Raw genomic sequence first — 15529 nt, 5'->3', positions numbered from 1 at the left:
GCTTAGCATAGAGGGGCGCCTGGGTGGCTCAGTTAGTTAAATGTTCAATTTCGGCTCAAGTCATGATCTTACGGTTCGTGGGTTCAAGGCCCGCATCAGGCTCTCTGCTCTCAGTGCAAAGCCCGCTTTGAATCATCTGTCCTCCTCTCTTTCTGCCCCTCCCTCTCTCTCTCTCTCTCTAAAAAATAAACATTTGAAAAAAAAATAAAATGCTTAGCATAGAGCCTTACCCATAGAAAGTACTTGATAATTGGTAGCTATTAATACTAGAAATCTTTAAATACAGTTTTTTAAACTATATTTAAAATAAAAATATTTTACTAGGTGTTTTTCTTGACTTTGTATCCACAGTAGTAACTTGCTCATGGTAGAGGTTTAATGAATATCTGTTAATTTGGTTTATAAAGTGTAGCAGCCCATTACATTAAGTGAGCTGTGATGTATTTTTTTAAAAAATGCTTATTTATTTTGAGAGAGAGAGTGCATGAAGGTGTGCACACGTGCAATCAGGGTAGGGGTAGAGAGAGAATCTGAAGCAGGCTCCGACACTGGGCTCAGTCCCATGAACTGTGAAATCATGACCTGAGCCAAAATCAAGAGTTGGAAGCTTAACTGACTGAGCCACCCAGGCTCCCTGAGCTGTGATATATTTGAACTTACTAAGAAACTAAGTAAAAAGAGAAAACTAAAAATAAGTACCACCCACTTCATTTGTGCGTGGATTAGCCCTTGCAGAAAAGGAAGATGGGAAGATTATATTTCCAAAGACATTTCAAGGGGGAACACTGCTTAATATACAAAAAGCAGGGGGCTAATTTAGAGAGAAAAATGGAAAAGTAAATCCCTGAATGGGAATTTGGTCAGTGGCATAAGACATTTTAGAAGAAATGCCAAAAGAGAAAAATTGTTATGTCAAGAGCAACAGACTGATTTGGCATGGCTGTTTCCCAAACAATTTGAGATTTGTTCTTGATTGAGACAAGAGTCCTTTGTCTAAAAGCATTCTCTTATCACTTGGTGAGACTGTCATTAGTTCCCTCACCCTTATTAGATAGATGTATGATTAGAGGCCTCAGAACACTCTCTGAGACCTTATGGTAGGGATTTTTGATACAGAAATTTACTTGTATTTTTTTATTTGTTTATCTAATAATTTAAGCAAAGTGGTTAGAGCGTACCTCCACTTAACAGTTTCCCATCAGAACCTATTTAATGATATCCCTTCTTCTACTCCACACTAGATTCTTAACCTCACTTGAATAAAAGAATCACGTTTAAATTACTGAACCCATGCAAATGATCCAATTTATGTTATCAGTTAATATTTGTAGAATGTATGAAAGTATGGTTAGATGAAATGTAAATGGTTACATAAATGAAATGGTCTTCCTTCTCTGCTTTCTCCGTACTCTAGTCTTTGTCCAAATTTCACCAGTTCTTCCAAATTGGTTCAAACAACAGTGTATTTTTTTATCAGATAATTTGAGATATTGGTACAAAGGCCATTTTTCCTACTGTATTATAAGCTCCTGGAAGTCTTAGTCTGTCTCTTGTCTTTATAGCTTCTGTAGCATAATGTTTTGCACAGAGTTGATATGTAAATATAAGTATATTAAATGAATCATGTAATTTAATGTATTTCCGGTGGGAATTTTTGGTATAGAATATTTAAGATGTTACTATTAACTATGAGATATTAACAACAACTTCTCTTCACAGCTTTTCTTGGTATCACTAAAAATTTATTGGTCGCTTCAATATACAGTCTCCCTTTTCTGCCACAGGCTTTTGTCCCTAAACATGGCAAGCTTTAAGCAGATCTCTCTTCTTCCTTATTTTTCTGTCTCTTTGTTCTGTTCCATTTCTCTCTTGCAGCTCTATTTATCTTTTCATTATGACTCATTCTATTTTTTATCATTCCTGCCTCTTGCCCCTTCTTACAATTCCTAATGCTTTTTAGAACTTTGTTTCCTTGTCACCTGCTCTTTCTATTTTTGTTCTTTCTGCTTGGCTTTCTCCTCCACTTGTCGCCACCTTCTCTCCTTGTCCTCAAGATACAGGGCTGGATTGGGTAGGGAGGAGCCCAGCTGGGCTAGGGGTGGAGCCACCAGTTCAGTGTTTAGGGACTCAGAACCTGAGAAGGATCACGCTCGTTAAGCATAGCTGGGGCTGAAGTCCCTATGGCCTTCCGGCTGGAGGCTAGCATTCTGGAGGACAGTTGGGACTTGGTAAGCCTAGAAGTTGTCCCTTTCCTTTTTTTGCTTCCCGTTTCTTCCTCCTTGTTTTGTATTTCTCACTCACAGTATCTCTTGACTATTAACTTTTTTCTTCCCATTTTTTATTGCTTACTATTCTATTTTCTCTCTGTGTAGCTGTCCATCAACTCTATTTAGTATTTGTTTGCTTTTCCTATTACCCATTCTTTTCGCACATGTATCTCTTCTCTCTCAAAATTTAACCTTATCTACCTCTTCTCCATTTTGTTCTTTCCTTTGTAGATTTTCTCATCCAGTTCTCTTTACATTTAGTCATTTTGTATCCACCTCTCTATTCTTTTTATCTTACTGGTTCCCAGAGATGGAGCAATAAGAGAGTAAATAAGGAGTCACCCTGCCTTTCCAGGGGCCTTTCTACTCATTCTCAGACCCGTAGGGTATTTTGATAGGCACTGAAGAGTTTGCTCTGCACAGATATTTAATAAACAGTGAAAATGGAGTGAGGTTGAATCTTAAATGTAAAAGACTTAATTTTATTCTCACTTTGTTTTTATTTAGGTTTTCTCTGCAATACAGTGGATACAATTTGTTATGGCTACTCTGAGGTAGGTTTATTTAATCTCATGTACTATAACTTTATTGTAAGCAAAACTGTAGAATTCTTAAGTTTTCTACTTTTTCCCCCTAGGTATTTGTTTATACTCTTAAGAGAGAAATGCTGTTCTTTACCATGTTGACATTTTCTTAATGTTTTATGTATTTACTTTTTATGAGAGAGAGCGTGCATATGTGTGCATGCAGGGAAGGGGCAGAGAGAGAGTGGGACAGAGGATCCAAAGCGGGCCTACGCTGACAGCAGAGAGACTGACACTGGGCTTGAACTCATGAACTGTGAGATCACAATCTGAGCCAAAGTTGGATGCTCAACCAACTGAGCCGCACAGGTGCCCCACCATGTTGACATTTTCTGATTCATAAAATGTAGCATCAACAACAATAAAAAAAGCAGATTGAGAGAGAACATCTGAAAATCAAAGGACTTAGGATTGATTTGCAAAGTCAGTAGCAAAGTGCTTGCTTTGGCAGCACATATACTAAGAATTGGAATGAAACAGAAGAGAGTAGCATGGCCCCTACACAAGGATGACACACAAATTCATGAAGTGTTTCATATTTTAGAAAAATGTGCAGCTTATTTTGCACCTATTATATATCAATAAAGCTGTAAAAAATTATTAGCAAAAATGAAGGTGCCCCAGTAGTCCTGTTTTAATGATCACCTTCTATCTGTCAGTGTTATAGGTTCAAGTTCACTTATTGCCTCTGCTGTATTCCAGAATACACAGAAATCTCCTGAGGTGAGCAGTCTCTTTTTTGTGGTGGATTTGAACTTTTAGTGACTTAGCCTTTGATGTTCGTTGTTTTTTTTTTTTTTCAACGTTTATTTATTTTTTTTTGGAACAGAGAGAGACAGAGCATGAACGGGGGAGGGGCAGAGAGAGAGGGAGACACAGAATCGGAAACAGGCTCCAGGCTCCGAGCCATCAGCCCAGAGCCCGACGCGGGGCTCGAACTCACGGACCGCGAGATCGTGACCTGGCTGAAGTCGGACGCTTAACCGACTGCGCCACCCAGGCGCCCCGATGTTCGTTGTTTTTTTGAGAGAGAAAGAGAGACAGAGCGTGAGTTGGGGAGGGGCAGAGAAAGAGGGAGACACAGAACCTGAGGCAGGCTCCAGGCTCTGAGCTGTCAGCACAGAGCCTGATGCGGAGCTGGAACTCACAGACCACAAGATCATGACCTGAGCTGAAGTCTGACGCTTAACCAACTGAGCCATCGAGGCACTCTGGGAGTTAAGACTTTGAAATAAATAAGAGAAATGTCACCTGTAAATAATGGAATAATTCTATGAATTACTTGTAAATTTGTCATTATGATACATTGAGATATTTTACTTTTTTAAAAAGTTTTATTTATTTATTTTGAGAGAGAGAGAGAGAGAGAGCCCCCTGCACGTGCAAATTGGGGAAGGGCAGAGAGAGAGGGAGAGAAAGAGAGAATTCACGCAGGTTCTGCACTGTCAGCATGAACACAGCCCCCAAATTCACAAACTGTGAGATCATGACCTGAGCCAAAATCAGGAGTTAGACGCTCAACCGCCTGAGCCACCCATTGATATTTTAGGCACAGTCAATAGTTTTCCCTTTTCTTCTAAGTAATTGTTTTTAACTGTAACTGACTGTGGAGAGATTGCCTACTAAATGTGCATTTTTTTTCTTTGCTATGCATTGATTATTAAAGTTAAGGAAACAGAGTGCTGTTTGAAGCCTGTATTAACTCTAAGCACAGTAGGGTCCTGCCAAGAGGGGAGTTTTCTGATATTGATATCTTGGTAAAATTGTTAATGGAGCTAGGAAATAGTTCAGAGACTTTGTTGTACAAAAGATACTAGTTTTGCTGTTCAGGCCTTCTAGGAAATTACGATACATCTTATGTAAAATTATTTATACCAAAAAGATCAAGTAAAAAATCTTCCTGTTATTGAGGTACAACTGACAAACAAAAAACCTTCATGATTGAGAGAGGACTAGGAAGAGTGATGTATTTCCTAGCTACAAAAAGATTTTAAGAGGGGCGCCTGGGTGGCTCAGTCGGTTGAGCGTCCGACTTCAGCTCAGGTCATGATCTCACGGTTCGTGAGTTTGAGCCCCGCGTCGGACTCTGTGCTGACAGCTCAGAGCCTGGAGCCTATTTCACATTCTGTCTCCCTCTCTCTCTGACCCTCCCCCATTCATGCTCTGTCTTTCTCTGTCTCAAAAATAAAAATAAACGTTAAAAAAAAAAGATTTTAAGAAAAATGTGAATACTGTTTCTCTACCCAGGCCAAATGGCAGAAAATTAGACAAAATGTAGTTCAGGACATATATGGGAGAGCTTTTGTATGTGGAAAATGTCAGGTTTTATTGGTCCACTTTAATAATCAAAATAGCTTTGTATGTTGAACACTTTCTGAGTTCTAAGCTGGGTGCTTCACAAACTTTATCTTATTGGCCCTCACCACTCTCCCATGAGAATAATGGTAATAGCTCCATTTTACCGATGAAGGAATTGAGGCTCAAAGTTATGAAATAATTTGTTCATGTTTCACAGTAAGTAGCAGAACAGAGATTTTCAAAAGTCCCAACTTTTTTTTTAAATGTTTGTTTATTTTTGAGAGAGCATGAGTGGGGGAGGGGCACAGAGAGAGGGGGACAGAGAATCCAAAGCGGGCTGCAAGCCCAATGCAGGGTTTGAACTCGTGAACCATGATATCATGACCTGAGCCAAAGTTGGATGCTCAACCAACTGAGCCACCCAGGTGCCCCTCAGAAGCCCAACTCTTAACTATAGTCCCCTTTCAAAGTAAACATTATGTTTATTATTTATTATATTCTAGACAGATATGCAATTTTAAATACATTTTCCATTCAATCCTTAAAACAACTTTGTGAGGTACATATTATTAATCTGATTTTATAGTGAGGAAATGGAATCCTAGTAAGGTTGAGGGACTTTCCTAAGGTCTTAAAGCCAGGAAGTTGTTAAAGCCAGAATTTGAGTACAGGATTGCCTTCTTCCAAAGCCTTTCACCATATATTCTTTTTAAACCACTGAAGTATGATACCTAATGAAGATAGAGTTTTAAATTTCAGATGTAGAATGTGACTCTGTAAGTAAAACTAGAAAATGGAAGTCTTGATACTATATTGTCATTGCCTGCCAAAGTAATTTTAGGCCACACATCTTCCCATGATTCAGATTTCCCTAATGTTTGTCTCCTTTGCTGAAATTTGAATTGATATGTGTTTAAATCAATAACGTATTAGTTACATAGTAGAGAGAGCTAAACAGAGATTCTCAGTCTCTGCATTATTGATCTGTTTGGCTGGATGAATATTTTTTATGGGAGGTTGTTCTGCAAATTAGGATGTTTACCAAACTTTACCCACTAGCTAGAAGCTAATCTCCTCCCCCCACCCCTGGGATTGTAAAAACCAAAATATCTTCAAATATTGCCAGATGTCTCCTGGAGGAGGCACAATAGCTCCTGGCTGAGAACCACTGCTCTAAAGGTGACCTCTCATATGATAGTGGGTTGGAGCTTTATAAAGATATGACCTGTAGTTTGGCCTAGGATGTGACCTTTAGTTTCTCTGGCTTTAGTTCTTATACCTTTCACACAACCTGAGCCTAAAGGACTTTAGCAATCACTAGTTCACTGGTTCCCACACATTCTGTTTTCTTGGTGTAGGAAACATTCCAATTTTTCCAGGTTAAGAATGTTAGTCATCTTCCACTGTATTCCTTTATTCTTCACCAAAGAACATTTTTAACAGCATAAAATGAAAGGCTAATATGAAAAAGACAAAAATAGTCTATTAAGTTAAAAACAAATATAGTAAACTGGAAAAATCCATGGGGAATCTTTGAGGGAACTAGCTGATAAAACAGTGACTCAAGAGAGGCAACCTGAAGAGAGAAGAAAGTGGCCCAGGCCAGCCAATGTTAAAAAACACTCAAGGGACTCCAGGGTGGCTGAGTTGGTTAGGCATCCACACAGGCCCAGTGAGGAGCCCAATGCAGGCCTCGAATTCGCTAACCATGAGATCATGACCCAAGCCAAAATCTAGAGTCAGACGCTTAAATGACTGAGCCACCCAGGCACCCCTAAGGATCACTTTTGATATTCTGTTGATTTCACTTGAATAGAAATATTGGGAAGCAGTTTTAGAAGAGTGTTAATAAGAACTGTTTTAAGTCTTTGATCTCACCAGGGAAAGCCTTTCATACAGAGCATTTCCTCCCCTCTTCACCTCTTATCCTGCTCTTGATTTAATTAGGTTCAAATTAGGCATGTTTTCTTAAAAGAGTTTTTGCTTTCATATTTAGGACTATGTCTTATGCTTTTTTGTGTCTTCTGTATTACCACACATTGTGCTGATTGTACTTTTCCTTAAACCATGGGTTACACCGTACTTTTCTTTGTATTACCTTTGACATGAAACACAAGCAGGGTGAAATTTTTCTTGATTTCAACAATGGGTACTCAGTTAATTTTTGTTGTTTGTGACTGATTTTATCTCCTGTTACTAGAACTCATGGTTTTGTAATCATGAGTGAAAATATATAAACCTCTTTTTATCCATTTCCCTGCCAAAGACCTGAGGTATGCTTTAATGGCAAACAGTTCTCTCTATATAAGGCTATTTATTGCATCAATAACCATAAATAAAATTACATTCTTGCTCACAAAAGCCTGTTGGCTGCTTTTCTCTTCCAGAGTTTGTGTTCAGTTTTAATTTTTTACCCATTAACAGTTATAACCTTGTGGGAGGTCATGGGCCAGTAGAATCTATGAATATGCCATCTGGATACAATTTTAGCAGGCTTACCCAGAGCAAAGGCTATATATGGTTAAAATAATAATCATATCTGATATTTATTAAATATAATTTAAAATGTTATTTCACTTGTTTTTGTTTCTGTTTGCCAAAGCAACTTGACCATTTACCTCTCTTTCCAGCGTATTAGTATCTTAGCTTTCCTCTCGTTTGGAAGAGGGTTATGAGAAAAATTCCCTTTTGTACAGCTGAGATTGGTTTTTATATTGAGTAGTATATGATGATAACTTTAAAAAATTTTTTATTTACTTTTTATTTTGATATATATCAGATGTAAATTAGAATGCATAAAACATGTATGTATTGTTTAAAGAATGATTATAACCACTAAGGAGAAGAAATAGAAATTGCCTATACCCCAAAACAAAGCTGTGCACCTTACTGGTTATAATTTTCTTCCTCACCTCTGGAGGTAACCGCTATCCAGACTTTTGGGATCTTAATTTCTTTGTTTTTATTTACAGTTTTGTCAGTAATGTATGTATTTCTAAACAATTTAGTTCAGCTTGTTTTTGAACTTCTTATAAATGGATTAATACTGTATATGTTTTTTAATATATATATTGTTTTGTGATTTGCTGTTTTTTGTCAATATTATTTGTGAGATTTACCCATGTTATGTATAGTTCTGGTTCATTTCATTTTCATTGGTGTTTAGCATTTTGTATTATGAATTTACCACAATTTATGTATCTAGGTTGCTATAAACAATCTTGTATATGTCTTCTGGTGCATACATGCACACATTTCTCTAGTGTATTTACCTAATAGTGGAATTGTTATAGGAGATGCATGTCTCCTAGATAAACCAAACTTTTTCCAAATGGTTCTGCTAGAAGGGTCTTTACCCGGTTGCTTCATGTTTCCATTAATACTTAACATTGTCAGACCTAAAAGATTTTTGCCATGAATGTATAATTTTTTTCTTACTGTGAATTTAATTTTCATTTCCTTGATTACTAATGAGGTTAGGCATATTTTCATATATTTATGGCCATTCGGACTTCCTGTTAAGCACCTGTCCAAATCTTTTGCCCATTTTTTTCTATGTATATATTTTTTATTGCTTTCTAAGAGGTTTTGTTTTGTTTTTGTTTTTCATATTGTTTTGATGCTGGTCCTTTGTCAGTTTTATGTGTTGCAAATATTTTCTCCCATTTTGTGTCATGTCTTTTCACTTTCTTTTTCTTAAGTAGGCTCCACACTAGGCACCCCTCTTTTTACTTTCTTTATAGTGTCCTTTGATACATTTTTCTTTTTTTTTAATTTTTTTATAATTTTTTTTAACATTTATTTATTTTTGAGACAGAGAGAGAGAATGAACAGCGTAGGGTCAGAGATAGAGGGAGACACAGAATCTGAAACAGGCTCCAGGCTCTGAGCTGTCAGCACAGAGTCCGACGCGGGGCTCGAACCCACGAACCGTGAGATCATGACCTGAGCCGAAGTTGGACACTCAACCGACTGAGCCACCCAGGCGCCCCGATACATTTTTCTTTTTAGCCGGTTGGATTTTTATCCTTTAGAGCCTTTTTGTTTTGTGTAGGAAAACTTTCTGGCCAGAAATTAAAGACATTCTCCTCTGTTATCTAAAAAAAATTTTTTTATGGTTTTTGCCTTTCATATTTAGGTGTTTAATCCAGTTGGAACTTACTTTTTGAGTATGTGAGATAGAAAGTAGGGGTTTGGGGCACCTGGGTGGCTCAGTCAGTTAAGTGTCCAACTCTTGATTTCAGCTTAGGTCATGATCTCATGGTTCATGAGTTCAAGCCCTATGTCGGGCTCTATGCTGTCAATGTGGAGCCTGCTTGGGATTCTCTCTTTCCTTTTCTGTCTCTGCCCCTCCCCTGCTCATGTGCTCACTCTTTCTCAAGAATAAATACATTAAAAAAAAAAGAAAGTAGGGGTCCAGTGTTATTTTTATCTATATAGATTCCCAGTTGTTCCAACATCATATTTTGAAAACATATCCTTTCTCCATTGATCCAAAAACCATCTCATGGGGTGTATGGCTGGCTCAGTTGGTAGACTTTGTGACTCTTGATCTCAGGGTTATGAGTTCAAGTCTCTACACCATTGGGTGTAGAGATTACTAAAATAATAATAATAATAATAATAATAATAATAATAATAAAGTGTTTTAAAAAAGCTATCTCCATCATGTATCAAAAATCTGCATATATGCTTAGATTTGTTTGAGCTCTATATTCTGTTCCATTTGTCTATTTGTCTATCCTTGTGCTAGTGCCACAGTATCTGCACTCTAGATTTATATTAAATTTTGACGTGTAGGACAAGTCGTCTTTCTCCTTTTTCGTCAAGAATGTCATAGTTATCTTGATAGTTTGTATTTCTGTATCAGATGTAGAGCCAACTTGTCAAGTTCCATGAGAAGATATGTTGAGGTACAACTGAGATTGCATTTAATCTGTATATCAATTTAGGGAGAACCAACATTTTTGTAATTTTCCATCTTAAAATCCATGAGCATGGTATATTTCTTCACTGTTGTAGATCTTCTTTGGTGTCTCTCAATGAACATTTTACAATTTTATCTGTAGGAGAACCAAATGTTTTTTTTAGAAAAGTGGGAGTAGGGAGGCGAAAAGGGAAAGGATACTAGAAAGTGACAAAGAGGGGCACCTGGGTGGCTTTGTTGGTTAAGCATCCAACTTCAGCTAAGGTCATGATCTCTGGTTTGTGGGTTTGAGCCCCACATCAGGCTCTGCACTGACAGCTCAGAGCCTGTAGCCTGCTTCAGATTCTGTGTCTTCCTCTTTCTCTCTGCCCCCTCCATGTATGTTCTCTCTCTCTTTCTCAAAAATAAATAGATAAAACATTAAAAAAAAAGTGACAAAGACAGACTTCACTGAGGGGGACAGAAATTGAGAGACAGCATACACAATTCATACTGGTATTTTTTTCCACTCTGAGTTTTCATTGATGAAATAAGGTGAATAAGGCCTGAGGATCTAATGTGTAGTGTGGTGACTATCGTTGTTATATAATTGAAATTTGCTAAGAGAATAGAACTTAAATGTTCTCACCAAAAAAAAAAAAAAAGGAAATATGTGTGGTGATGGAGATGTTAACTTGGGGAAATGCTTTCACAATGTACACATATATGAACAAAAATCACACTGCATGCTTTAAATATCTTATAAGTTTTCAGTAAAGAATAAAACAAATGTAAATTAAACTTAAGATTTAAAAAACCCTGTTTTTATTTTCTTTAAGTCCTCAACAATATCCCTAGACACTCAGCTGATGATCTCATTTCCTACTGTTAGAAGATGTTGGCTATGCAACTAGAGCACTTTTAATTTTCTATTTGTGGTGTGTCTCCATTGCAGAATTTTTCATCTGTCCATTCTTTCCTTTGACCCTAAATCTGAGGAAGGAATATGTATTCCTTGTGAGGAAGAAGTTCCCATGCTAATCTATCCATGAGTACTCTGATTCCAGGGCATTTGGGATAGTTGCAATTACAGATTCCTTCCTGCCTGGAGTATTCCTTTACACTCTCCACAGTCAGCCAATGGGCAGAGGCCCCAGATAAATGATGCCCACGTTTCTACTAGAAAGGTGTAACACAAAAATAATTGATTGTTACATGCTCTTGGCTACATCATTTATGAAACGAAGCTCTTGTTGCTTTGACAGATAAGGCCACTCTTTTATATGAGCTTTTCTGACCTCCTCCTGGGGATATGCCGGCTCATTGAGGCACTTCTCTATGGAACTTCAGCAGCCAATAAGGACATTGTTTGCTATAACCTGCAAGCAGTTGGACAGGTGAGTGGTACTACACTGTGATTGTATCTTGTAAGACAAGAATACTCATACCTAAATAAAAAGCAAAGATAGTTCATCTTGGGAAGTAGGACCCCTCTGTTTACTGTTAGACTTTGAAACAATAGCTCTTATTGTTTTCCGTATTAAAAAAAGAAACCACTACTTATCATAGAAAATGTGGAAAATTCAGAGAAGCAAAAAGATAATTAAAATCACCCAGACATAATCACTCTTTAATATTTTAGTATAGATCTTTCCAATCTTTTTCTCTGTAGGTATATGCATTTTAAAACAAAAGAAGACATTAATACTTTCTGTAATTTGCTTTTGTTATCCAACATACTGTGAATGTATTTCCATGTAATGAAACATTCTTTAACAGCATCTTTTGAGATTAATGCATGTTTTTTTATTAAAGGAATAGAGTAAACATTGGCTTTGGGAAATATTACAGATCATGATGTTTGGGTTATAGATCTTTCACAGATTTTATCAGTGGATTAACCCACGCAGTACCATCTGTATATATAATGTTTCTTCTGTATTTCTCAGACTTGCTATATGAAAAAGTAGAGGTTAAAAAGTCTGTACTCATTGCTAGGTATTCCCTTTAGGATTTGTAACTAGAGGGAAAATTTCTTTCAATTTAGTAGGAAATAACATGTAATTGGTGGTATGAAATCCAGGTACTAATATATGTTAACTATCTCATATGAATTTCAGTGTCATAGAAACATACTTTATTCAATCCTCCTAATACATCATAAATTGAGTAACATTGTATTGTTTCCTCAGATAAGGAAATGATGTAGTTTTGGAAGTAAAAAAAATCTGCATAGAATTCATGACCTGAGCCGAAATCAAGAGTCAGCCACTCAACCAACTGAGCCACCCAGCTGCTTCTGAACAGCATATATTTAAAATTTTTTTTTTCAACATTTATTTATTTTTGGGACAGAGAGAGACAGAGCATGAACGGGGGAGGGGCAGAGAGAGAGGGAGACACAGAATCGGAAACAGGCTCCAGGCTCTGAGCCATCAGCCCAGAGCCCGACGCGGGGCTCGAACTCACGGACCGCGAGATCGTGACCTGGCTGAAGTCGGACGCTTAACCGACTGCGCCACCCAGGCGCCCCTGAACAGCATATATTTAAAGTGTACAATTTGATCTTTTTTATGTATACCCCTGTCAATTCATTACCATAATCAAGATAACAAACATTTCTATTTCCATCATCCCCCAAAATCATTTCAAGTGTATTTTCCTTTACCTCATGGAGCATACGAATAATAATAATAGTTGCTTTTTAAAATACTTGTTGGGTATTTCCAGTATCTGGCTCATTTCTGAGTTGGTGTTTATTGATTGTCTTCTCCCATGATAATGGGTGACAAATTTCTCGTATGTCAAGTAATTTAGGATTTCATCTTGGACATTGTGAATGCTATTTAGCATAGGCTCTTGTGGTTCAAATCTTAGTCTAGTTCTGTAAACTTTAACTATGCTGGTTTTGGGCTGTCATGTGCATGCACATTGTAGGGGTTAGGTTGAGACTTATATGGCATCATACACAGAATTAGGACATCTGCTTTTCTGGCTCTGTCACTTTTGGGATTCCCCCCACACTTTCCTGCCTGAAGGGGGACCTTCTCTGGTGGCCTAAAAGATAGGTTTCTGTTAGAGTTTTAGGTTTCTTCATTGAGAAGCATCATGATTGGGGTGCACACTTAAGGAAAAGCTATAAGAGAGCGAGAGAAAAAAAATTTGGAAAGCTCACTTTTGTGAAGTTTACTTCTCCATGTATGACTCCCATGTTTGATTTTGTTTACTTTTCAGAGTCTTCCAGAAGTTGATTTTTATAATTTTCCCAGAGTTTTTGTTTGTAATCAATGGGAGGGATGGGCTGTAGAGGGCTAAAACACACTAGCTATTGTGATAAAATATGCATAACATAAAACTTACCATTTTGATCATTAATTTTTTTAAAAATTGTGGTAAAAAACACAGCATAAAATTTACCATCCTGAACATTTAAAAATGTACAGTTCAGTGGTACATTCACATTGTTGTGTAATATCACCTCCATCTCCTGAAATTTTCGTCATTCCAAACTGAAACTCTCTTTCTAGTGATTCCACTTCTCTCACCAAGCCCCAACCATTTTACTTTCTCTAGTAATTTGACCATTCTAGTTACCTCATATCAGTGAAATCATACAATATTTGTCCTTTTGTGTCTAGCTTATGTCACTTAGCCTAATGTCTTCAGTGCTCATCCATGTTGTAGCATGTGTCAGAATTCCATTACTTTGTAAGGCTGAATAATATGCTGTTGCATGAATGTACCACATTTTATTTATTTATTCATCCATCAGTGGAACCTTGAGTTGCTTCCATCTTTTGGCTATTCTACGTAATGTTCCTGTGAACATGGGTATACAAATACATGTTTCAGTCTTTGCTCTTCTTTTGAGTATGTGAAGTAGAATTGCTGGGTCAAATGGTAATTCTATGTTTAATTTTTTGAAGAACCACTGTATTATGGTGTCATCATTTTATAGTTCCACTGCATAACTGTCCTAATTTCTCCACATCCACATTAACACTTGTTTTCTGGTCTTTCTTTCTTTCTTTCTTTCTTTCTTTCTTTCATAGCCATCCTAATGAGAGTAAAGTGGCATATCATTTTGGTTTTGGTGTGTATTTAAAGATTAGTGATATTAATGATGTTAAATATCTTGTCATGTGCTTATTGGCCATTTATATATCGTCTTTGGAGAAATGTGTGTTTAAGTTCTGTGTCCATTTTTATTTTATTTATTTTTTTTTGTGTCCATTTTTAAAATGGGTGGGTTTTTTTGTTGAATTATAGGAGTTCTTTATATATAATGAGTATTAACTCTTTATCAAATGTATGATTTGCAAATATTTTCTCCCATTCTCTCATAGGTTGCCTTTTCACTCTGTAGATTGTATCTTTTCATGCGCAGAAAAGTTTAATTTTGATGTAATCCAATTTATTATTTCTTTGGTTCCTGTGCTTTTGATGTTTTATTCAAGAAATCATTACCAAGCCCAGCGTCAGGAAGCTTTTGCCCTATGTCTTCTTCTGGGAGTTTTATAGTTTTACCTCTTAGGTTTAGGTCTTTGATCTATTTTGAATACATCTTCGTATATGGTAAGATGAGGGTACGTCTTCATTCGTGTGCATGTGGAAATGACTGTCCTTTCCACATTAAATCATCTTGCCACTCTGCTTTAAAATCTTTTGGCTTACACGTGACAGTTTATTCCAGGCTCTCTATTCAGATTCATTAATTCTGTATGTCTTTTTTTTTTTAAGTTTATTTATTTTGAGAGAGACAGAGCATGAGTTGGGGAGGGATAGAGAGAGGGAGAGAAAGAATCCCAAGCAGGATTCAGTGCTGACACTGTTGGCACAGAGCCCAGTGTGGGGCTTGAACTCACAAAGCCATGAGATCATGAGCTGAGACAAAACCAAGAGTTGGATGCTTAACTGACTGAGCCACCCAGGCACCCCTATATGTTTGTCTTTAAGCCAGTCCCACATTGTTCTGATTACTGTCACTTTATACTAAGTTTTGAAATTAGGAAGTGTCAGTCTACCAACTTTGTTCTTGGGGTTCTTGGGTGACTTAGTTAAGTGTCCGATTCTTTATTTCAGCTCAGGTCATGATCTCATGGTCATGAGGCTGCTCAAAATTCTCTCTCTCCCTCTTCCTCTCCCCCACTCACACGCACACATACTCTCTCTCTCTCTCAAAGAAAAAAAAGGGGCGCCTGGGTGGCTCAGTCGGTTGAGCATCAGACTTCGGCTCAGGTCATGATCTCATGGTCCATGAGTTTGAGCCCCGCGTCGGGCTCTGTGCTGACAGCTGAGAGCCTGGAGCCTGCTTCAGATTCTGTGTCTCCCTCTCTCTCTCACCCTCCCCCGTTTATGCTCTCTCTCTGTCTCAAAAATAAATAAACATTAAAAAAATTTTTTTTTTCAAAGAAAAAAAATGTTAACGATTGTTTTAGCTAAAACAATCTCAGGGCCCCTGGAGTTTACATACG

The 15529-nt window shown here is 37.3% G+C and overlaps 1 protein-coding gene and 1 non-coding gene across 2 annotated transcripts in view; both read left to right on the top strand.

The window, feature by feature from the left end:
- The first annotated feature begins 2790 nt into the window (after positions 1-2790).
- Positions 2791-15529, top strand: part of TMEM116 (transmembrane protein 116) — a 63816-nt gene continuing 51077 nt past the window's right edge. Inside the window, exons 1-3 of the mRNA XM_047088436.1 lie at positions 2791-2821; positions 3511-3574; positions 11321-11452. Of these exons, the coding sequence (XP_046944392.1) occupies positions 2808-2821; positions 3511-3574; positions 11321-11452 (210 nt within the window). The 5' untranslated portion in view covers positions 2791-2807. The remainder of the gene's footprint in view (positions 2822-3510; positions 3575-11320; positions 11453-15529) is intronic.
- Positions 3287-3394, top strand: LOC124518554 (U6 spliceosomal RNA). The gene has a single exon (XR_006963684.1). It is a non-coding gene; the product is annotated as a U6 spliceosomal RNA (small nuclear RNA).

The sequence above is a fragment of the Lynx rufus genome, unplaced genomic scaffold (assembly GCF_022079265.1).
Source record: "Lynx rufus isolate CCGP_SWC_20201006 ecotype Redwood Valley unplaced genomic scaffold, mLynRuf1.p SCAF_24, whole genome shotgun sequence".
Lineage (NCBI taxonomy): Eukaryota > Metazoa > Chordata > Mammalia > Carnivora > Felidae > Lynx > Lynx rufus.
The sequence above is the reverse complement of the archived record's forward strand: the minus strand, read 5'-3'. Positions and strand labels throughout refer to the sequence as shown.